This window comes from Struthio camelus, chromosome 1, assembly GCF_040807025.1.
Source record: "Struthio camelus isolate bStrCam1 chromosome 1, bStrCam1.hap1, whole genome shotgun sequence".
Taxonomy (NCBI): Eukaryota; Metazoa; Chordata; class Aves; order Struthioniformes; family Struthionidae; genus Struthio; species Struthio camelus.
The window spans coordinates 157,409,052-157,432,836 of NC_090942.1; the positions used below are offsets into that span (position 1 = coordinate 157,409,052).

General features: G+C 56.2%; 2 protein-coding genes across 2 annotated transcripts; both read left to right on the forward strand.

The window, feature by feature from the left end:
- Positions 1-1,353: 1,353 nt before the first annotated feature.
- Positions 1,354-7,149, forward strand: LOC138061734 (uncharacterized). The gene is made up of 9 exons (XM_068915374.1): positions 1,354-1,471; positions 2,868-2,906; positions 3,659-3,730; positions 4,404-4,475; positions 4,684-4,755; positions 5,263-5,334; positions 5,809-5,880; positions 6,412-6,559; positions 6,770-7,149. Exons 1-9 carry the CDS (start codon positions 1,354-1,356, stop codon positions 7,125-7,127), a joined length of 1,023 nt encoding a protein of 340 aa, XP_068771475.1. The 3' UTR covers positions 7,128-7,149.
- Positions 7,150-13,090: 5,941 nt separating this feature from the next.
- Positions 13,091-18,874, forward strand: LOC138061839 (uncharacterized). Its single transcript, XM_068916524.1, has 9 exons — positions 13,091-13,208; positions 14,605-14,643; positions 15,396-15,467; positions 16,141-16,212; positions 16,421-16,492; positions 17,000-17,071; positions 17,546-17,617; positions 18,149-18,296; positions 18,507-18,874. The coding sequence occupies exons 1-9, from the start codon at positions 13,091-13,093 to the stop codon at positions 18,862-18,864; spliced, it is 1,023 nt and encodes a 340-aa protein (XP_068772625.1). The 3' UTR covers positions 18,865-18,874.
- The last annotated feature ends 4,911 nt before the right edge of the window (positions 18,875-23,785 follow it).

Sequence of the window (23,785 nt, forward strand, 5' to 3'; positions counted from 1 at the left end):
CGTTGCCGATTCCGACCTTGCGTTCAGCAGGAGCCACGGTCCAAGGGTAGCAGGAGTTGGCAGCACCGTAGCGGTGCAGGAAAGCTCTGCTGCAACTCACTGACGGGGCAGCTTCTCTTGCAAGAACTGTGGTGAGCAACGTGAGCGCTGCAGAGAGCCCGAGCTGCCAGACCCTCGACTGAGAATAGGTTTGGCAGACTGCGAGGCAGCCCTCCTGCACACCACCACTCGAAAGGAGCTGTGCAAAGCAGCACTCCCCAACTGCAACAACTGGCAAGCAAGAAACGTGGGTGTGTTCCCAGGCACTTGAAAGCAAGTGCTCAAACCTTCCCGTTTCTACCAGCCTGAAACCAATACCACGCTAGGGAAACAGTGCGGCGCTAGGTTTCCCGAGGAGCAGAGTCTCACGTAGGTCTCGCAGCAGAATTAATTCTTTCTTTAAATGACGGTGCAGCAAAGTAACAGCTGGAGCTGGGTGCCTCTGGGGAGGGACTCCGGACAAAGACATTTGGGGGTAATGAGACTCCTTACAGTCTCTTCCAGTCTTCTTTATCGAGTCAGCGGTCTCTGTCCCTTGGGTTCTGCATCTTATGCAAAGGTCAACCGTTACTTTAAGCACTAGTGCTAAGCTGGGCTAGAGGTAAGTTAGCCGCCTTTTCTGACGTCCCACGTGTCCCCCAAGAAGGAGCAGTGTGTAGAGAACGGAGGGTCACTTCCCGAGCTCTTGAGGAAGCCGGGAGGGAACTGTTTCTCCCAGGTCCCCCCCAGCTCTGAAGCACCAGGTTTGTCCAACCTCAGAAGGCAGCAGGATGTGTAAGGGGAAGCTGTGCGGGATATTTGCCTAATTCCTGCAGGTCTTTGCCAGAACAAGAAGGAAAAGGGATGTGTGAGTGTGTAACTCTGCGTAAGGATACATGCCAGCTAATAAAGTGAGCGCTGCAGGCAGGCGTGTTTGGTGTGTTGAAAGAGAGGGAAAGAAAGAGGGAGAGGCGGGAGCGGCGGGCAGAGAGGCGGGCTGGGAGCGCGGGGCGGCGGGGGCCGCCGCGGAGGGAGCGCGGGGCGCGGCGGGGGGGCGCGGCCCCCTGGGCCCCCGCGGAGGCGCGCGGAGGGCGGCCGTGAGCTCACAGAGAGCCCCGCGGTGCGTCGCGCTGCGCTGCGCTGGGTCGGGTTGTGTTGGTTTGTGTTGCGGCGGGTGTGTTGGTCTGCGTGGTGGTGTGCTGAGTTGCTGGGGTTGTGTTGTGGTGCGCGCTGTGCTGTGGGGCTGTGTGCGCGGCGCGGCGCGGGCCCGGCAGCGGCGCTCGGCGCGCGTGGGCTCGAGGGCGCCGGCGGGGGCGGCTGGTGGCGGCGGGCAGCATGGTGCGAGCGCGGGCGGCGGCGGCGGCCGGGCGCCGCCTCCTGGTGCTCGTGGCCCTGCTGGCGGCCCTGCGCGCCCGGGAGAGCCGCGCTGCTCGGCGGGCAGCGCCGCGCGCAGGTAGGGCGGGCGGCGGCGGAGGCGGCGGCGGGGCGGCGGGGGCCGGGGGGCGGGAGGCGCCTGCGGGCTGCGGCCGGGGCGGCAGAGCCGGCGGCAGAGCCGGCGGCAGAGCCGGCAGCGAGCGGGCGGCCAGCGGCAGCGGCCCTGCAGCCGCGCCTGGCGCTGCGTGACGGCCGCTCTTCTGGCCCGCGTGGGCTCCCAGCGCTGCCTGGCGGCGAGGGCGATCCGGCTTCCTGGCCGCACGCCGCCTTGGAGCCTCGGGGAGCGGCTGGCGGTGAGTGGTCGCGGGCTGTCCCCGGGAAGACGAGGAGCACTGCTTCTCTCGCGCTGCTTCTGCCTTTGCCTGGCCGGGGGGCTCTTGCGCCCGCGCAGCGGGAACGAGCCTTCGTGTGCCCCGGAGCGGAGGGTTCCCTGTTCGTAGAGCTCCGGCGTCCTTGGTGCATCCCCCTTGCCCCTGGAGGGGAGGATGCCCCTGTTATTTTGTCCCGGGGGTCCTTTGGGGGGCTGTTGGGTAGCGCCTGGAGGGAGGATTTGGGGAGCTGCCAGGTGCCAGCCAACGAGTTCCCCCAGCCCTCCTGCCGCTGGGGGACTCTCGAGCCACGTGGGTGCCCCCCCGTTCCCCTTCCGTTCCCTGCAGTTCCCTTCTGCGGAAGCATGTGGCAGCACATAATGAAAGCGTATAATGATTACATACATACATACATACATACATACATAATGATTACAGGTGTTCCTGCAGGCAGTGGCCTTGCAGCTCCTCAGCTGGATCCTGGTTTTGGACCTGTGTGGGATGCCAGTGGTAAGTAGTCAAGAAGCATTCACATCGTGGAACGAGCAGGTTTTTGCAAGATGTTATTCCTGGGACATTTAACCGAGCGCGTCGTTGGCCAATGCTCAGGCACACAAAGGAGCAGAGTGGAACTCCGAAAGGCTTTGAGAGATCTGGGCTGGGTGTTTTGGCTCGCAAAGCGCTGTTGGCCAGTTCCACCGAGCCTGTGCTGCTTGCAGTGCCTGCTGCAAAGCCAGGGGGCAGGATGGGGTGGAGTTTACAGGTTTGGTGAGCGCCAGGGCGTCCTTTCCCCCAGCAGCTCAACATGTGCATGAAGTGAATGAATGGCAGGGAGGGACAGGTGCTAGGGTGTAATTACACGTTCCCATCCCACACGACCATTCAGACCAGAAGGCTGTGCAAATATAAACCAAAAGCTGTTGCCATCTGTGTTTGGTTCCAGAAGTGGCCGAAGCTGATGGTTATCCAGCTTCTCATCTGGATCGCATTGTTGAGCCTCGGGGTCTTCCCAGGGGTACGTAGTCAACTCTTACTGACGTGAAAGAAGAAGAACTTCCTTTGTAATATTTTGTTGACGTGAAATGGTACCTACTATGTCCTCTTCAGGTCCTCTAAGGGCTTTTGAGCCGCGGGGCGACGCCAGGGGTAAGTTGTGAGCGCTTCTTTACTTTGAGAGCTGCCAGGTGCCAGGCAAAAGGTCATCTCTGCCCCTCCGCAGCTTTGAGCCTATTGACCTCCATATATGTCCCATGTCACGACATGCCCCCCCCCACCCGCCACTGACTACCATTGCTTTGTGAAGAAGTTGGTAGCTAAGCTTGTAAGGAAAGCGTGCCACCTATGTGTGGGCTTTCTGCCCTGCCTGTAGGCAATGGTTATCGATTTTCTCGGCCGTATCCTGTTCTCGAGGCTCGGGAGGATCCCCGGGGAAAGTGGTCCAGATTTATGCCCTTCACAGAAGAAGCTATTACATGTCAAAACTTTCCTGGTGTGGAGTGTAACTGAATAAGTCCTTGGCTGATCCTGAGACACACAGAAGAGCAGAGTGGGACTCAGGAGGCGTCCAGAGATCTTCCCCAGGGTGCTTTGGCTGGCAAAGCCCCTGTGCTGCTTCCAAAGCCTGCTGCAAAGCCAGCGAGCTTGCTGGAGTTGAGTTTAGAGCTTGTGTGAACTCCAGTGGGTCCTTTTCCCCGACAGCTCCATTCATGCTTACAGCTATACCCACATGGTGCCTGCGCGTGCACCCAGTACACGTTTGCAAGATGCTCACAAGCAGAAGGGCAAGACCAGTGCCTTAGTGTAATTCTAGGTTCCTCGCCATTCACAAGCACTCACGTCTGAAGAAGGCTGTTGAAGTATACATAACGGGAGCTGTTCCCGTCTGTGTTTGTTTCCAGATGTGGCTGTAGATGGTGGTTATCCAGCTTCTCAGCTGGATCCCAGTTTTGAACCTCAGGGTGATCGCACAGGTACGTCATGAATATTTACTTTCTTTGAGAGCTTCCACGTCACATACAAAGGGTCAGCCAGGTACCTCGCCAGCTTTAGATATGTAGACCTATCTGGGCGTCCCTTTGTCCCTTTCCACGTGCTGCCGTTGACTTGAAAATCTACGTTGCCCGCTAATAGGGACGTTTCTCATGTGTTTTTGATTACAGCTGCTTCCCTGCAGAGAGCTTATCCAGCTTCTCAGCTGGATGCCGTTGTTGAGCCTCGGGGTCGTCCCAGGGGTACGTAGTCAAGTTTTTCTTACCTGAAAGAAGAAGAACTTACTTTAGAATATTTTGTTGATGGGAAATTGTTCCTACTACTTTGCCTGGAGGTCATCTAAGGGCTTTTGAGCCGCAGGGGGATGCCCGGGGTAAGTTGTGAGCATTTCTTTACTTTGAGAGCTTTGAGGTGCCAGGCAAAAGATTGTGGGAACTCCAAGGTGTCCTTTCCCCCGGGAACGCCCACGCATGCTTAGATCTACACCCACGTGGTTCTTGTGCACGCACCCAGTACACGTTTGCAGGATGCTCACAAGCAGAAGGGCAAGACCAGTGCCTTGAGAGAGTTGAGTTTCCATCCCACACGACCATTCAGACCAGAAGGCTGTGCAAATATATACCAAAAGCTGTTGCCATCTGTGTTTGGTTCCAGAAGTGGCCGAAGCTGATGGTTATCCAGCTTCTCATCTGGATCGTGTTTTTGAGCCTCAGGGTCTTCCCGGAGGTACGTAGTCAACTCGTACTTAGGTAATAACCCCAAATGGTGCAAGTGCATGCACCCAGGAAGCGTTTGCAAGATGCTCACAAGCAGAAGGGCTGGACCAGTGCCTTAGTGTAATTCTATGTTCCCCGTCATTCACGAGCGCTCACATCTGAAGAAGGATACGGAAGTATACATAACGGGAGCTGTTCCCGTCTGTGTTTGGTTCCAGATGTGGCGGTAGGTGATGGAGGTTTCTCTTTTGATCTGGACTCCCGATTTGAGCGTCAGGGACATCCTGGAGGTGAGTAGTCAGCAGATGCTCCTTTGAAAGAATAAGCATGGCTTTCCTCAGTTTGTAGGGCCCTCCTGATGAAGGCAAGGTACACAGCACACATCCCGCGACTGAAGGGCAGAAGAACACCTAGGGGGAGCGCTGGTTCAGGCTTCCACTGGGCGGTGGGCTCCTGTGCAGGAGGAGCGTAAACGATCCCTTTTGTGGTGTGGTGCTGAGGGTTGCCTGTTTGTCAAGCTCTGGCTTCCTTGGTGTATGTTAGAGACCCCCCTGGAAGCGGGCACGGAGGGAGTGTGTGTTTGTGCTGGGGGTGCTTGGGGGGGGCTGTTGGATAGTGCCTGGAGGGAGGATGTGGAGAGCTGCCAGGTGCCAGCCAACAAGTTCCCCCAGCCTGCCCACCGCTGGGAGACTCTCGAGCTACGTGGGTGCCCCCCGTTCCCCTTCCATTCCCTGCAATTCCCTTCTGTGGAAGCATGTGGCAGCACGTAATGAAAACGTGTCTGTGTGTGATTCCAGGCGTTCCTGCAGGCAGTGGCCTTGCAGCTCCTCAGCTGCATCCCGTTTTTGAGCCTCAGGGGCATGCCAGTGGTAAGTAGTCAAGATGTATTCACTTCCTGGAACGAGCAGTATTTTATTCATGGGCCATGCAGCTGAAGTCCTTGGCCGAGGCTCATACCTGCAGAAGAACGGAGTGGCCTTGGGGAGGGCTTCAGAGATCTGCGCTGGGTGCTGTGCGTGGCAAAGCGGTGTTTGTCTGCTGCTCTAACCTTGTGCTTCTTCCAGTGCCTTGCACAAAGGCAGCAGGCTTGCTGGGTTGAGTTTAGAGCTTGTGTGAACTCCAGCGTGTCCTTTCCCCCGGCAGCTCCATTCATGCTTACATGTGCACCCGCGTGGTGCCCGTGCACGCACCCAGGAAGCGTTTGCAAGATGCTCACGAGCAGAAGGGCGAGACCAGTGCCTTAGTGTAATTCTGTGTTCCCTGCCATGCACGAGCACTCACAGCTGGAGAAGGATAGTGAAGTATACATAACGGGAGCTGTTCCCGTCTGTGTTTGGTTCCAGATGTGGCCGTAGATGGTGGCTATGCAGCTTCCCAGCCTGATGCCAGTTTTGAGTCTCTGGGGAATGCCACAGGTGAGTCGTGACTCTTTGTTTCCTGTGTCCGTAGCCAAAGGTCAGGCAGGCCCCTCTGCTGCTGTGCGAATCTAGACCTGTCTAGATCCAGGCAGGACAACATCCCTTTCCACGCAGCAGAGTTCCTTTCCAAACCCGTGTACCGCCACAGGTATTGTAACCTTTTCTCCTCTGTGTGTGATTCCAGATATCCCTGAAGGCCGTGCTTATCTTCATTTCCCTTGGACTTGTTTTAGTAGCTTTTCCATCTTTTGTTGCCCTCCTGGTGAAGCCAGGGTCCCCAGCACACATCCCCCCACTGAAGCCTAGAGGCACAGTTAGGGGTAGTGATGGTTCAGGCTTTCCCTGGCCAGGGGGCTCTTTTGTCCATGAGAAGCGTAAAAGAACGTTGTGGTCCGCCGGTGCCAAGACCCCACAATCAGCGACGGTACCACCATGGAATGTAAGATTTCCTGGGAATCCCAAACCCATAGTGAGATTGTCCAGGAGTGCAGAAGCCAGTGACGTATGGAATTGTCTCCTTTCCTCCAGGTTTTGGTGGTGAGAAAGAGGCAAAGGCCGCACATCATAAAGACCTAGAAAAGCACCACGTGGTCCTCACGGCCGTGGTCTCGAGTTCCGTATTGTTTGGGGTGGTGTTGACCTGTGTAGTTACTGTCCTGCTGAGGAGGAGAAAACAGTGAGTTATTCCTTTCCAACGTTGTTGCTCCTTTCTATCTTTTAGCAGTGAAGCAGGTGTAGTGATAGTATCGTGGAGTGCCTGGTTAGCTGTTGAGAGCACTCTGTTGAGATGTCTGCTGCAAGATATTTTTACCTGGGCTCTTCCTTCCTAGCAGTGAGTACTCTTTCCTGAAAGGCACTTTCCTGAAAGGCCTTCTCCTTGTTGCAGAAAACGGGCACTAGCTAATACTGCGGCTGCCTCCAACCCCGAAGAGCCACGACCAGAGGAAGGCAGAGGAAAATCAGGGAGAGAAAGGACAAAGGAGGAGCTGGCCATAAAAAATGAAAATCTCAACAACAGCTGGAGTCCGCTTGCGGTGAACTTTGCAGCACAGCTTGCCCAGTTATCTAAGGGCAGGAATGCAAATGGTTCGCTTCAGCCGAGATGCCAGAGCAGCTCAGATGGTGGTTATGGCTCTTGCTCGGCTGGCCGCGTTTCCCTGGACTCACCCCAGGCTCATCACTCCAAGTGTGTGTGTTTTCACTACCAACAGGGATATTGTACTTCGGATGAATATTCCGAATAGAATAATAAAAGTGGTGCGAGTCCTTGGCAGTTTTGGTCCTTTCCGTCTGGGTGTAGCGCACAGCGCTTGTGGCAGGGTTGGATGTGGGAGAGGAGCTGTCGGAGAGTGGCACTGCATCAAGGGATGCCCTCGGTCCCGGCATCAGTGTAGTTTCCCAGCTCAGGCTGTCCTGAACGACAAATGAACTCAAAGGCCCGGATCCTATGCGCTCTTTTTAAAGTGAGCCCAAGTTGACTCCGACCTTTCCAGAGGAGCACGGTAAAACAGTGGCCGACTCTGAAAACTCTTTTCACCCCTGTTGCCAGCTTCCAAGAGAGGGAAAGGAATGAAGTCCCTAGGAGGCTCCAGTATGAATGCCATGTCAAGGTGCAGCCCCGCCACCTGCAGTGTCCCTGGGGAAGCTCACACCGCCATGAGAAACCTGGTGAGGGAAGGGCATAGGACAGGAAAGGCAAGCGGTGAGATTTTAGGATGTTTGCAGGTGACCCAGCAACCCTTTGCCTCTGGCATAGGAAGAACCAGCTCCTCCACCTTCCCCGCATGTTCCTCAAGTCCTGCACGATTCGCTCTCCGCGCGGCACTAAGGGGCAGGCATTCAAGCGGCAGGCTCCTCTCACAAGGGTCAGCCAGCTCGGGACAAGGAAAACCACTCCCACAAGTGGCACGTCTCACAGGAAGATGTTCAGGCCCTGGGTCTCAAAGCACAACCCTCCCAAACATTCGGGATCGTTCCCCCGCCGGGCCCGAGGTGACAGGCAGGGAATGTTGCGGTGGCTCGTCAGAGGAACGAGAGGCAAGGCGAGGAAGGAGCTCAGCGTTAGGACACTTGTTGTCAAGGACAACAAGAAAGGCTTCTCCAAATGCATCAATAGCAAAAGGAAAGCTAGGGAAAAATTGGGCGCCCTGCTGAATGGGGCGGGTGCCCTGGTGACAAAGGATAGAGAGAAGGCAGAGTTACTGAATGCCTTCTTTGCATCAGCCTTTACTGCTAAGGCCAGCCCTCAGGAATGCCAGACCCTGGAGACAAGAGAGGAAGGCTGGAGAAAGGAGGACTTTCCCTTGGTTGAGGAGGATCGGGTTAGAGATCATTTGTCCAAACTTGACATCCACAAATCCATGGGCCCTGATGGGATGCACCCACGAGTGCTGAGGGAGCTGGCGGATGTTATCGCCAAGCCTCATCATCTTGGAAAGGTCCCGGAGCACAGGAGAGGTGCCTGAGGACTGGAAGAAAGCCAGTGTCACGCCAGTCTTCAAAAAGGGCAAGGAGGAGGAGCCAGGAAACTGCAGACCTGTCAGCCTGACCTCCATCCCGGGAAAGGTGGTGGAACAGCTCCTCCTGGAGGTCCTCACTAAGCATATGGAGGACGAGACGATGATCAAGAGTAGTCAGCATGGATTCATCAAAGGGGAATCACGCTTGACCAATCTGATAGCCTTCTAGGAGGGAATGACTGGCTGGGCAGATGAGGGCAGAGCAGTGGATGTTGTCTGCCTGGACTTCAGCAAGGCTTTTGACGCTGTCCCTGGAAGGGACTCCAGAGGTCCCTTCCACCCTTTATCCTCATAGATAAAGTCAGGAAGTGTGAGTTGGATGAGTGGACGGTGAGGTGGATTGAGAACTGGCTGGATGGCAGAGCTCAGAGGGTCATGGTCAGTGGCGCAGTCTAGTTGGAGGCCTGTAGCTAGCGGTGTCCCCCAGGGGTCAGTCCTGGGTCCAGTCTTGTTCAATGTATTCCTCAACGACCTGGATGAAGGGACAGAGCGCACCCTCAGCAAGTTTGCTGAGGATACTAAACTGGGAGGAGTGGCTGACACACCAGGGGGCTGTGCTGCCAGTCAGAGGGACCTGGACAGGCTGGAGAGTTGGAGGGCTACAAAGATGATTAGGGGACTGGAGCATCTCTCGTATGAAGAAAGGCTGAGACAGCTGGGCCAGAGTGACAGAGCACTGGCACAGGTTGCCCAGAGAGGTTGTGGAGTCTCCTTTGCTGGAGATATTCAGAAGCCCGCCTAGATGTGATCCTGTGCAATGTGCTCTAGACCACCTTGCTCGGGCAGGGCAGTTGGACTAGATGATCTCCAGAGGTCCCTTCCACCCTTGGCCATTATGTGATTCTGTGACACATTCCCAGGCCTCCCCAATCACATAAGCCAAGGCCTATTTCTGCCCCGGACTCCTGGAGAGACAAGGGAAAAGCCCACCTCCTCGCGGGCTGCTCTGAGAAACGCCCCGCGTGCCACCGTTTCTCAAGCAGAGGCTCTAACACACAAACTCCCACCTCCAGGCAACCTAGAGAGCGTGGCCAGGGGAAGGGCAACTTGCAATGCCTCGCACATGCCAGTGCCCGTGGTTTTCGGACTTCAAAGCTGCACTATTGCCCCACCAGGAACTGAGGAGCAAAAGCAAGCCTCACGCCCAGCCCTGGGCTCCCCAGCGAAACAGCAAGTAGCACGCAGCACTCCCTCTTCGCTTCTGGGGCCTTGCAGAGGCACCTTGCGTTATTTCAGCCGGAGGAGGAGGTATGGATCAGCACAAGTAGCTGCATAAGCCTTAGCTAACACAGAGCATGTCCTAGATGAAGGGCCTCAGCCACCACCAGCCCCTTACATCTTTAGTGTAATTCCTGCTGCGATCCCCCCAAATCGCAGCAGCACCTACACACTTTAAGGACTGCCTTGGGCCTCCAGGCAGACGGGCCCATGTGGCCAGAGCACACTGCTCGGTGCTAATGGGAAAGCGGCAGCGTGCCCCTGCCTCTTCAGGGAACGGCAGCTGCAGTCTCCAAGCCTCCAAAATAAGCATGCGTTCAGCCGTGACCTGGGGCTGCGCGATCACGCAGCCAGCACCTCCAGGCCTCGTTAGCCCCTGAAAGAGGCTAGCCCTTTGGCCTGGCGAGTGTGCTGTGCTCAGGGGCACCGCCAGGAGAAGAGCCTGGAAGTCGGGTTGTCTGGGCACTGCTGGATTTGTTTTGGCCCCAAAGGTAACAAAACCTTCAGCTGGAACTGTTCGTTTGACTTCTGCTCGTGCTTTCGGCCCAACAAACGGCTTATGCTAGGGCCTGATGTACATTTGGAGCAGTGCCGTTAGGCTAGAGCGAGAGCAAAAGATTGATTTACACAGTACCTAGTCCTGTAAACTGGAGAGATGCAAACGAACTCAGGCACAGAACGAGCTGTGACGAACTTGTCGGCCAGGGGTGACGTCTGTGCAGTGTTTCTGGCAGGTGGATTCTCTAGGGACACATGGCATCACATAACAGCTCCCTCAGGCAACAGGCCCAAAGGCTCCCTCTGGAGCTGTCTTTTTCTAAACGGAATTGCGGAGGGGAGGTAAAGTCACAAGCACATATTGCCAGCAAGACCGAGAACTGCTGGACGATTGCCTGAATGAGAAAGAAAAACCCAAGAGATACCTGAGAACACGTCCGATGTGTTTCACACGGGGATGCGAGGTGCTACATAAGCCTGGCCAAGAGGCAGTGAGAACACACGAAAAGGCAAGCACAAGCACTTATGCCTACATGTTAGCAACAGAGTTACACTGTAGTCTGGCTTTTTGCAAAAACTCAGAAGCTTCATTATGCCTTTCAACTGCTACCATACACACTTCAGTGTCTCCAGCAGAGCCAGCTCAGCCTTTCAAGCAGAGCAGCCCCCTTGCCTGGCCAACACTCTCCGGCCTGTCCCAGGGCTCCCGCGCTGGGGGCTGCAGGGCAACTGCCCCGGCACCACTGCCCCGGCCCTCCCAGGCCAGCCCCACAAGACTTGGGAGACCACGCAGGCCCCGAGCCATGCAAACAGCACACCTGGAGCCAGAGAGGCGCTTCCTGGGACAGGGAAATGACAGTAAAGTACATGCCATTTCCCAGAAACAGCAAGGAAACCTAGTCACTCGGTGAAGTCCCACAGACCAGCCCTGGCAATCGGAGCAGACTCAACAAGAGCCTGTCTCCCAGCGACCTCCAGAGGCAAAGGAGCGAGCAAAGTACCTCAGAGCAGAGGTACAGAGTGCAGCCTTTGACTCTGCACAGGAGGAGGCAACAAGCTCCTAGAAGACACAAGTACTGGGCCAGCGGCTGCATGTCCAGCCTTTCTTCCACAGCCACCTCCTTGCCATGGGATTCGCTGTTTTTCAACGCAGAACTGCCTCAGCCCTGACAGCTTGGTCACTGGCACTTCTCAGACTTCGCAGGGAGCCTGATATTGCAGGTCAGCCACGGAACAAGGGGCAGCCTTGAGAGGAGGAACGTGGGTGCCAGGGATGGGCCAGCCGGAGAGAAAAGCAGGTCCTGCTCTCGGTTGCGTGCTGGAGGAGGTCCTGCACGGAGGGCTCCCGGTAGCCTAAACAAAGAAGCCTTTCCTACGCACTTGTTGGCTTTGCTCTTGGCACGTGCTCCCCTCCCCCAGGATAACGCAATTTCTGGAAGTGCATTCAGGCTTCAGGAGGATGTGAAATTCCTGAAGAGCTGCAGCTCTCTACCACTAATGTGGACCCGAGGAGAGAGGTGATGGCAAACGTGGTGCTGCCTTGCTTATGAAAAAGAGCATGGTGCTGTTCTCTGCCAACACGTGCGCGCTCTTCTTCCTGACCTGTGGAGCAGAGGCAACGTTGCCGATTCCGACCTTGCGTTCAGCAGGAGCCACGGTCCAAGGGTAGCAGGAGTTGGCAGCACCGTAGCGGTGCAGGAAAGCTCTGCTGCAACTCACTGACGGGGCAGCTTCTCTTGCAAGAACTGTGGTGAGCAACGTGAGCGCTGCAGAGAGCCCGAGCTGCCAGACCCTCGACTGAGAATAGGTTTGGCAGACTGCGAGGCAGCCCTCCTGCACACCACCACTCGAAAGGAGCTGTGCAAAGCAGCACTCCCCAACTGCAACAACTGGCAAGCAAGAAACGTGGGTGTGTTCCCAGGCACTTGAAAGCAAGTGCTCAAACCTTCCCGTTTCTACCAGCCTGAAACCAATACCACGCTAGGGAAACAGTGCGGCGCTAGGTTTCCCGAGGAGCAGAGTCTCACGTAGGTCTCGCAGCAGAATTAATTCTTTCTTTAAATGACGGTGCAGCAAAGTAACAGCTGGAGCTGGGTGCCTCTGGGGAGGGACTCCGGACAAAGACATTTGGGGGTAATGAGACTCCTTACAGTCTCTTCCAGTCTTCTTTATCGAGTCAGCGGTCTCTGTCCCTTGGGTTCTGCATCTTATGCAAAGGTCAACCGTTACTTTAAGCACTAGTGCTAAGCTGGGCTAGAGGTAAGTTAGCCGCCTTTTCTGACGTCCCACGTGTCCCCCAAGAAGGAGCAGTGTGTAGAGAACGGAGGGTCACTTCCCGAGCTCTTGAGGAAGCCGGGAGGGAACTGTTTCTCCCAGGTCCCCCCCAGCTCTGAAGCACCAGGTTTGTCCAACCTCAGAAGGCAGCAGGATGTGTAAGGGGAAGCTGTGCGGGATATTTGCCTAATTCCTGCAGGTCTTTGCCAGAACAAGAAGGAAAAGGGATGTGTGAGTGTGTAACTCTGCGTAAGGATACATGCCAGCTAATAAAGTGAGCGCTGCAGGCAGGCGTGTTTGGTGTGTTGAAAGAGAGGGAAAGAAAGAGGGAGAGGCGGGAGCGGCGGGCAGAGAGGCGGGCTGGGAGCGCGGGGCGGCGGGGGCCGCCGCGGAGGGAGCGCGGGGCGCGGCGGGGGGGCGCGGCCCCCTGGGCCCCCGCGGAGGCGCGCGGAGGGCGGCCGTGAGCTCACAGAGAGCCCCGCGGTGCGTCGCGCTGCGCTGCGCTGGGTCGGGTTGTGTTGGTTTGTGTTGCGGCGGGTGTGTTGGTCTGCGTGGTGGTGTGCTGAGTTGCTGGGGTTGTGTTGTGGTGCGCGCTGTGCTGTGGGGCTGTGTGCGCGGCGCGGCGCGGGCCCGGCAGCGGCGCTCGGCGCGCGTGGGCTCGAGGGCGCCGGCGGGGGCGGCTGGTGGCGGCGGGCAGCATGGTGCGAGCGCGGGCGGCGGCGGCGGCCGGGCGCCGCCTCCTGGTGCTCGTGGCCCTGCTGGCGGCCCTGCGCGCCCGGGAGAGCCGCGCTGCTCGGCGGGCAGCGCCGCGCGCAGGTAGGGCGGGCGGCGGCGGAGGCGGCGGCGGGGCGGCGGGGGCCGGGGGGCGGGAGGCGCCTGCGGGCTGCGGCCGGGGCGGCAGAGCCGGCGGCAGAGCCGGCGGCAGAGCCGGCAGCGAGCGGGCGGCCAGCGGCAGCGGCCCTGCAGCCGCGCCTGGCGCTGCGTGACGGCCGCTCTTCTGGCCCGCGTGGGCTCCCAGCGCTGCCTGGCGGCGAGGGCGATCCGGCTTCCTGGCCGCACGCCGCCTTGGAGCCTCGGGGAGCGGCTGGCGGTGAGTGGTCGCGGGCTGTCCCCGGGAAGACGAGGAGCACTGCTTCTCTCGCGCTGCTTCTGCCTTTGCCTGGCCGGGGGGCTCTTGCGCCCGCGCAGCGGGAACGAGCCTTCGTGTGCCCCGGAGCGGAGGGTTCCCTGTTCGTAGAGCTCCGGCGTCCTTGGTGCATCCCCCTTGCCCCTGGAGGGGAGGATGCCCCTGTTATTTTGTCCCGGGGGTCCTTTGGGGGGCTGTTGGGTAGCGCCTGGAGGGAGGATTTGGGGAGCTGCCAGGTGCCAGCCAACGAGTTCCCCCAGCCCTCCTGCCGCTGGGGGACTCTCGAGCCACGTGGGTGCCCCCCCGTTCCCCTTCCGTTCCCTGCAGTTCCCTTCTGCGGAAGCATGTGGCAGCACATAATGAAAGCGTATAATGATTACATACATACATACATACATACATACATAATGATTACAGGTGTTCCTGCAGGCAGTGGCCTTGCAGCTCCTCAGCTGGATCCTGGTTTTGGACCTGTGTGGGATGCCAGTGGTAAGTAGTCAAGAAGCATTCACATCGTGGAACGAGCAGGTTTTTGCAAGATGTTATTCCTGGGACATTTAACCGAGCGCGTCGTTGGCCAATGCTCAGGCACACAAAGGAGCAGAGTGGAACTCCGAAAGGCTTTGAGAGATCTGGGCTGGGTGTTTTGGCTCGCAAAGCGCTGTTGGCCAGTTCCACCGAGCCTGTGCTGCTTGCAGTGCCTGCTGCAAAGCCAGGGGGCAGGATGGGGTGGAGTTTACAGGTTTGGTGAGCGCCAGGGCGTCCTTTCCCCCAGCAGCTCAACATGTGCATGAAGTGAATGAATGGCAGGGAGGGACAGGTGCTAGGGTGTAATTACACGTTCCCATCCCACACGACCATTCAGACCAGAAGGCTGTGCAAATATAAACCAAAAGCTGTTGCCATCTGTGTTTGGTTCCAGAAGTGGCCGAAGCTGATGGTTATCCAGCTTCTCATCTGGATCGCATTGTTGAGCCTCGGGGTCTTCCCAGGGGTACGTAGTCAACTCTTACTGACGTGAAAGAAGAAGAACTTCCTTTGTAATATTTTGTTGACGTGAAATGGTACCTACTATGTCCTCTTCAGGTCCTCTAAGGGCTTTTGAGCCGCGGGGCGACGCCAGGGGTAAGTTGTGAGCGCTTCTTTACTTTGAGAGCTGCCAGGTGCCAGGCAAAAGGTCATCTCTGCCCCTCCGCAGCTTTGAGCCTATTGACCTCCATATATGTCCCATGTCACGACATGCCCCCCCCCACCCGCCACTGACTACCATTGCTTTGTGAAGAAGTTGGTAGCTAAGCTTGTAAGGAAAGCGTGCCACCTATGTGTGGGCTTTCTGCCCTGCCTGTAGGCAATGGTTATCGATTTTCTCGGCCGTATCCTGTTCTCGAGGCTCGGGAGGATCCCCGGGGAAAGTGGTCCAGATTTATGCCCTTCACAGAAGAAGCTATTACATGTCAAAACTTTCCTGGTGTGGAGTGTAACTGAATAAGTCCTTGGCTGATCCTGAGACACACAGAAGAGCAGAGTGGGACTCAGGAGGCGTCCAGAGATCTTCCCCAGGGTGCTTTGGCTGGCAAAGCCCCTGTGCTGCTTCCAAAGCCTGCTGCAAAGCCAGCGAGCTTGCTGGAGTTGAGTTTAGAGCTTGTGTGAACTCCAGTGGGTCCTTTTCCCCGACAGCTCCATTCATGCTTACAGCTATACCCACATGGTGCCTGCGCGTGCACCCAGTACACGTTTGCAAGATGCTCACAAGCAGAAGGGCAAGACCAGTGCCTTAGTGTAATTCTAGGTTCCTCGCCATTCACAAGCACTCACGTCTGAAGAAGGCTGTTGAAGTATACATAACGGGAGCTGTTCCCGTCTGTGTTTGTTTCCAGATGTGGCTGTAGATGGTGGTTATCCAGCTTCTCAGCTGGATCCCAGTTTTGAACCTCAGGGTGATCGCACAGGTACGTCATGAATATTTACTTTCTTTGAGAGCTTCCACGTCACATACAAAGGGTCAGCCAGGTACCTCGCCAGCTTTAGATATGTAGACCTATCTGGGCGTCCCTTTGTCCCTTTCCACGTGCTGCCGTTGACTTGAAAATCTACGTTGCCCGCTAATAGGGACGTTTCTCATGTGTTTTTGATTACAGCTGCTTCCCTGCAGAGAGCTTATCCAGCTTCTCAGCTGGATGCCGTTGTTGAGCCTCGGGGTCGTCCCAGGGGTACGTAGTCAAGTTTTTCTTACCTGAAAGAAGAAGAACTTACTTTAGAATATTTTGTTGATGGGAAATTGTTCCTACTACTTTGCCTGGAGGTCATCTAAGGGCTTTTGAGCCGCAGGGGGATGCCCGGGGTAAGTTGTGAGCATTTCTTTACTTTGAGAGCTTTGAGGTGCCAGGCAAAAGATTGTGGGAACTCCAAGGTGTCCTTTCCCCCGGGAACGCCCACGCATGCTTAGATCTACACCCACGTGGTTCTTGTGCACGCACCCAGTACACGTTTGCAGGATGCTCACAAGCAGAAGGGCAAGACCAGTGCCTTGAGAGAGTTGAGTTTCCATCCCACACGACCATTCAGACCAGAAGGCTGTGCAAATATATACCAAAAGCTGTTGCCATCTGTGTTTGGTTCCAGAAGTGGCCGAAGCTGATGGTTATCCAGCTTCTCATCTGGATCGTGTTTTTGAGCCTCAGGGTCTTCCCGGAGGTACGTAGTCAACTCGTACTTAGGTAATAACCCCAAATGGTGCAAGTGCACGCACCCAGGAAGCGTTTGCAAGATGCTCACAAGCAGAAGGGCTGGACCAGTGCCTTAGTGTAATTCTATGTTCCCCGTCATTCACGAGCGCTCACATCTGAAGAAGGATACGGAAGTATACATAACGGGAGCTGTTCCCGTCTGTGTTTGGTTCCAGATGTGGCGGTAGGTGATGGAGGTTTCTCTTTTGATCTGGACTCCCGATTTGAGCGTCAGGGACATCCTGGAGGTGAGTAGTCAGCAGATGCTCCTTTGAAAGAATAAGCATGGCTTTCCTCAGTTTGTAGGGCCCTCCTGATGAAGGCAAGGTACACAGCACACATCCCGCGACTGAAGGGCAGAAGAACACCTAGGGGGAGCGCTGGTTCAGGCTTCCACTGGGCGGTGGGCTCCTGTGCAGGAGGAGCGTAAACGATCCCTTTTGTGGTGTGGTGCTGAGGGTTGCCTGTTTGTCAAGCTCTGGCTTCCTTGGTGTATGTTAGAGACCCCCCTGGAAGCGGGCACGGAGGGAGTGTGTGTTTGTGCTGGGGGTGCTTGGGGGGGGCTGTTGGATAGTGCCTGGAGGGAGGATGTGGAGAGCTGCCAGGTGCCAGCCAACAAGTTCCCCCAGCCTGCCCACCGCTGGGAGACTCTCGAGCTACGTGGGTGCCCCCCGTTCCCCTTCCATTCCCTGCAATTCCCTTCTGTGGAAGCATGTGGCAGCACGTAATGAAAACGTGTCTGTGTGTGATTCCAGGCGTTCCTGCAGGCAGTGGCCTTGCAGCTCCTCAGCTGCATCCCGTTTTTGAGCCTCAGGGGCATGCCAGTGGTAAGTAGTCAAGATGTATTCACTTCCTGGAACGAGCAGTATTTTATTCATGGGCCATGCAGCTGAAGTCCTTGGCCGAGGCTCATACCTGCAGAAGAACGGAGTGGCCTTGGGGAGGGCTTCAGAGATCTGCGCTGGGTGCTGTGCGTGGCAAAGCGGTGTTTGTCTGCTGCTCTAACCTTGTGCTTCTTCCAGTGCCTTGCACAAAGGCAGCAGGCTTGCTGGGTTGAGTTTAGAGCTTGTGTGAACTCCAGCGTGTCCTTTCCCCCGGCAGCTCCATTCATGCTTACATGTGCACCCGCGTGGTGCCCGTGCACGCACCCAGGAAGCGTTTGCAAGATGCTCACGAGCAGAAGGGCGAGACCAGTGCCTTAGTGTAATTCTGTGTTCCCTGCCATGCACGAGCACTCACAGCTGGAGAAGGATAGTGAAGTATACATAACGGGAGCTGTTCCCGTCTGTGTTTGGTTCCAGATGTGGCCGTAGATGGTGGCTATGCAGCTTCCCAGCCTGATGCCAGTTTTGAGTCTCTGGGGAATGCCACAGGTGAGTCGTGACTCTTTGTTTCCTGTGTCCGTAGCCAAAGGTCAGGCAGGCCCCTCTGCTGCTGTGCGAATCTAGACCTGTCTAGATCCAGGCAGGACAACATCCCTTTCCACGCAGCAGAGTTCCTTTCCAAACCCGTGTACCGCCACAGGTATTGTAACCTTTTCTCCTCTGTGTGTGATTCCAGATATCCCTGAAGGCCGTGCTTATCTTCATTTCCCTTGGACTTGTTTTAGTAGCTTTTCCATCTTTTGTTGCCCTCCTGGTGAAGCCAGGGTCCCCAGCACACATCCCCCCACTGAAGCCTAGAGGCACAGTTAGGGGTAGTGATGGTTCAGGCTTTCCCTGGCCAGGGGGCTCTTTTGTCCATGAGAAGCGTAAAAGAACGTTGTGGTCCGCCGGTGCCAAGACCCCACAATCAGCGACGGTACCACCATGGAATGTAAGATTTCCTGGGAATCCCAAACCCATAGTGAGATTGTCCAGGAGTGCAGAAGCCAGTGACGTATGGAATTGTCTCCTTTCCTCCAGGTTTTGGTGGTGAGAAAGAGGCAAAGGCCGCACATCATAAAGACCTAGAAAAGCACCACGTGGTCCTCACGGCCGTGGTCTCGAGTTCCGTATTGTTTGGGGTGGTGTTGACCTGTGTAGTTACTGTCCTGCTGAGGAGGAGAAAACAGTGAGTTATTCCTTTCCAACGTTGTTGCTCCTTTCTATCTTTTAGCAGTGAAGCAGGTGTAGTGATAGTATCGTGGAGTGCCTGGTTAGCTGTTGAGAGCACTCTGTTGAGATGTCTGCTGCAAGATATTTTTACCTGGGCTCTTCCTTCCTAGCAGTGAGTACTCTTTCCTGAAAGGCACTTTCCTGAAAGGCCTTCTCCTTGTTGCAGAAAACGGGCACTAGCTAATACTGCGGCTGCCTCCAACCCCGAAGAGCCACGACCAGAGGAAGGCAGAGGAAAATCAGGGAGAGAAAGGACAAAGGAGGAGCTGGCCATAAAAAATGAAAATCTCAACAACAGCTGGAGTCCGCTTGCGGTGAACTTTGCAGCACAGCTTGCCCAGTTATCTAAGGGCAGGAATGCAAATGGTTCGCTTCAGCCGAGATGCCAGAGCAGCTCAGATGGTGGTTATGGCTCTTGCTCGGCTGGCCGCGTTTCCCTGGACTCACCCCAGGCTCATCACTCCAAGTGTGTGTGTTTTCACTACCAACAGGGATATTGTACTTCGGATGAATATTCCGAATAGAATAATAAAAGTGGTGTGAGTCCTTGGCAGTTTTGGTCCTTTCCGTCTGGGTGTAGCGCACAGCGCTTGTGGCAGGGTTGGATGTGGGAGAGGAGCTGTCGGAGAGTGGCACTGCATCAAGGGATGCCCTCGGTCCCGGCATCAGTGTAGTTTCCCAGCTCAGGCTGTCCTGAACGACAAATGAACTCAAAGGCCCGGATCCTATGCGCTCTTTTTAAAGTGAGCCCAAGTTGACTCCGACCTTTCCAGAGGAGCACGGTAAAACAGTGGCCGACTCTGAAAACTCTTTTCACCCCTGTTGCCAGCTTCCAAGAGAGGGAAAGGAATGAAGTCCCTAGGAGGCTCCAGTATGAATGCCATGTCAAGGTGCAGCCCCGCCACCTGCAGTGTCCCTGGGGAAGCTCACACCGCCATGAGAAACCTGGTGAGGGAAGGGCATAGGACAGGAAAGGCAAGCGGTGAGATTTTAGGATGTTTGCAGGTGACCCAGCAACCCTTTGCCTCTGGCATAGGAAGAACCAGCTCCTCCACCTTCCCCGCATGTTCCTCAAGTCCTGCACGATTCGCTCTCCGCGCGGCACTAAGGGGCAGGCATTCAAGCGGCAGGCTCCTCTCACAAGGGTCAGCCAGCTCGGGACAAGGAAAACCACTCCCACAAGTGGCACGTCTCACAGGAAGATGTTCAGGCCCTGGGTCTCAAAGCACAACCCTCCCAAACATTCGGGATCGTTCCCCCGCCGGGCCCGAGGTGACAGGCAGGGAATGTTGCGGTGGCTCGTCAGAGGAACGAGAGGCAAGGCGAGGAAGGAGCTCAGCGTTAGGACACTTGTTGTCAAGGACAACAAGAAAGGCTTCTCCAAATGCATCAATAGCAAAAGGAAAGCTAGGGAAAAATTGGGCGCCCTGCTGAATGGGGCGGGTGCCCTGGTGACAAAGGATAGAGAGAAGGCAGAGTTACTGAATGCCTTCTTTGCATCAGCCTTTACTGCTAAGGCCAGCCCTCAGGAATGCCAGACCCTGGAGACAAGAGAGGAAGGCTGGAGAAAGGAGGACTTTCCCTTGGTTGAGGAGGATCGGGTTAGAGATCATTTGTCCAAACTTGACATCCACAAATCCATGGGCCCTGATGGGATGCACCCACGAGTGCTGAGGGAGCTGGCGGATGTTATCGCCAAGCCTCATCATCTTGGAAAGGTCCCGGAGCACAGGAGAGGTGCCTGAGGACTGGAAGAAAGCCAGTGTCACGCCAGTCTTCAAAAAGGGCAAGGAGGAGGAGCCAGGAAACTGCAGACCTGTCAGCCTGACCTCCATCCCGGGAAAGGTGGTGGAACAGCTCCTCCTGGAGGTCCTCACTAAGCATATGGAGGACGAGACGATGATCAAGAGTAGTCAGCATGGATTCATCAAAGGGGAATCACGCTTGACCAATCTGATAGCCTTCTAGGAGGGAATGACTGGCTGGGCAGATGAGGGCAGAGCAGTGGATGTTGTCTGCCTGGACTTCAGCAAGGCTTTTGACGCTGTCCCTGGAAGGGACTCCAGAGGTCCCTTCCACCCTTTATCCTCATAGATAAAGTCAGGAAGTGTGAGTTGGATGAGTGGACGGTGAGGTGGATTGAGAACTGGCTGGATGGCAGAGCTCAGAGGGTCATGGTCAGTGGCGCAGTCTAGTTGGAGGCCTGTAGCTAGCGGTGTCCCCCAGGGGTCAGTCCTGGGTCCAGTCTTGTTCAATGTATTCCTCAACGACCTGGATGAAGGGACAGAGCGCACCCTCAGCAAGTTTGCTGAGGATACTAAACTGGGAGGAGTGGCTGACACACCAGGGGGCTGTGCTGCCAGTCAGAGGGACCTGGACAGGCTGGAGAGTTGGAGGGCTACAAAGATGATTAGGGGACTGGAGCATCTCTCGTATGAAGAAAGGCTGAGACAGCTGGGCCAGAGTGACAGAGCACTGGCACAGGTTGCCCAGAGAGGTTGTGGAGTCTCCTTTGCTGGAGATATTCAGAAGCCCGCCTAGATGTGATCCTGTGCAATGTGCTCTAGACCACCTTGCTCGGGCAGGGCAGTTGGACTAGATGATCTCCAGAGGTCCCTTCCACCCTTGGCCATTATGTGATTCTGTGACACATTCCCAGGCCTCCCCAATCACATAAGCCAAGGCCTATTTCTGCCCCGGACTCCTGGAGAGACAAGGGAAAAGCCCACCTCCTCGCGGGCTGCTCTGAGAAACGCCCCGCGTGCCACCGTTTCTCAAGCAGAGGCTCTAACACACAAACTCCCACCTCCAGGCAACCTAGAGAGCGTGGCCAGGGGAAGGGCAACTTGCAATGCCTCGCACATGCCAGTGCCCGTGGTTTTCGGACTTCAAAGCTGCACTATTGCCCCACCAGGAACTGAGGAGCAAAAGCAAGCCTCACGCCCAGCCCTGGGCTCCCCAGCGAAACAGCAAGTAGCACGCAGCACTCCCTCTTCGCTTCTGGGGCCTTGCAGAGGCACCTTGCGTTATTTCAGCCGGAGGAGGAGGTATGGATCAGCACAAGTAGCTGCATAAGCCTTAGCTAACACAGAGCATGTCCTAGATGAAGGGCCTCAGCCACCACCAGCCCCTTACATCTTTAGTGTAATTCCTGCTGCGATCCCCCCAAATCGCAGCAGCACCTACACACTTTAAGGACTGCCTTGGGCCTCCAGGCAGACGGGCCCATGTGGCCAGAGCACACTGCTCGGTGCTAATGGGAAAGCGGCAGCGTGCCCCTGCCTCTTCAGGGAACGGCAGCTGCAGTCTCCAAGCCTCCAAAATAAGCATGCGTTCAGCCGTGACCTGGGGCTGCGCGATCACGCAGCCAGCACCTCCAGGCCTCGTTAGCCCCTGAAAGAGGCTAGCCCTTTGGCCTGGCGAGTGTGCTGTGCTCAGGGGCACCGCCAGGAGAAGAGCCTGGAAGTCGGGTTGTCTGGGCACTGCTGGATTTGTTTTGGCCCCAAAGGTAACAAAACCTTCAGCTGGAACTGTTCGTTTGACTTCTGCTCGTGCTTTCGGCCCAACAAACGGCTTATGCTAGGGCCTGATGTACATTTGGAGCAGTGCCGTTAGGCTAGAGCGAGAGCAAAAGATTGATTTACACAGTACCTAGTCCTGTAAACTGGAGAGATGCAAACGAACTCAGGCACAGAACGAGCTGTGACGAACTTGTCGGCCAGGGGTGACGTCTGTGCAGTGTTTCTGGCAGGTGGATTCTCTAGGGACACATGGCATCACATAACAGCTCCCTCAGGCAACAGGCCCAAAGGCTCCCTCTGGAGCTGTCTTTTTCTAAACGGAATTGCGGAGGGGAGGTAAAGTCACAAGCACATATTGCCAGCAAGACCGAGAACTGCTGGACGATTGCCTGAATGAGAAAGAAAAACCCAAGAGATACCTGAGAACACGTCCGATGTGTTTCACACGGGGATGCGAGGTGCTACATAAGCCTGGCCAAGAGGCAGTGAGAACACACGAAAAGGCAAGCACAAGCACTTATGCCTACATGTTAGCAACAGAGTTACACTGTAGTCTGGCTTTTTGCAAAAACTCAGAAGCTTCATTATGCCTTTCAACTGCTACCATACACACTTCAGTGTCTCCAGCAGAGCCAGCTCAGCCTTTCAAGCAGAGCAGCCCCCTTGCCTGGCCAACACTCTCCGGCCTGTCCCAGGGCTCCCGCGCTGGGGGCTGCAGGGCAACTGCCCCGGCACCACTGCCCCGGCCCTCCCAGGCCAGCCCCACAAGACTTGGGAGACCACGCAGGCCCCGAGCCATGCAAACAGCACACCTGGAGCCAGAGAGGCGCTTCCTGGGACAGGGAAATGACAGTAAAGTACATGCCATTTCCCAGAAACAGCAAGGAAACCTAGTCACTCGGTGAAGTCCCACAGACCAGCCCTGGCAATCGGAGCAGACTCAACAAGAGCCTGTCTCCCAGCGACCTCCAGAGGCAAAGGAGCGAGCAAAGTACCTCAGAGCAGAGGTACAGAGTGCAGCCTTTGACTCTGCACAGGAGGAGGCAACAAGCTCCTAGAAGACACAAGTACTGGGCCAGCGGCTGCATGTCCAGCCTTTCTTCCACAGCCACCTCCTTGCCATGGGATTCGCTGTTTTTCAACGCAGAACTGCCTCAGCCCTGACAGCTTGGTCACTGGCACTTCTCAGACTTCGCAGGGAGCCTGATATTGCAGGTCAGCCACGGAACAAGGGGCAGCCTTGAGAGGAGGAACGTGGGTGCCAGGGATGGGCCAGCCGGAGAGAAAAGCAGGTCCTGCTCTCGGTTGCGTGCTGGAGGAGGTCCTGCACGGAGGGCTCCCGGTAGCCTAAACAAAGAAGCCTTTCCTACGCACTTGTTGGCTTTGCTCTTGGCACGTGCTCCCCTCCCCCAGGATAACGCAATTTCTGGAAGTGCATTCAGGCTTCAGGAGGATGTGAAATTCCTGAAGAGCTGCAGCTCTCTACCACTAATGTGGACCCGAGGAGAGAGGTGATGGCAAACGTGGTGCTGCCTTGCTTATGAAAAAGAGCATGGTGCTGTTCTCTGCCAACACGTGCGCGCTCTTCTTCCTGACCTGTGGAGCAGAGGCAACGTTGCCGATTCCGACCTTGCGTTCAGCAGGAGCCACGGTCCAAGGGTAGCAGGAGTTGGCAGCACCGTAGCGGTGCAGGAAAGCTCTGCTGCAACTCACTGACGGGGCAGCTTCTCTTGCAAGAACTGTGGTGAGCAACGTGAGCGCTGCAGAGAGCCCGAGCTGCCAGACCCTCGACTGAGAATAGGTTTGGCAGACTGCGAGGCAGCCCTCCTGCACACCACCACTCGAAAGGAGCTGTGCAAAGCAGCACTCCCCAACTGCAACAACTGGCAAGCAAGAAACGTGGGTGTGTTCCCAGGCACTTGAA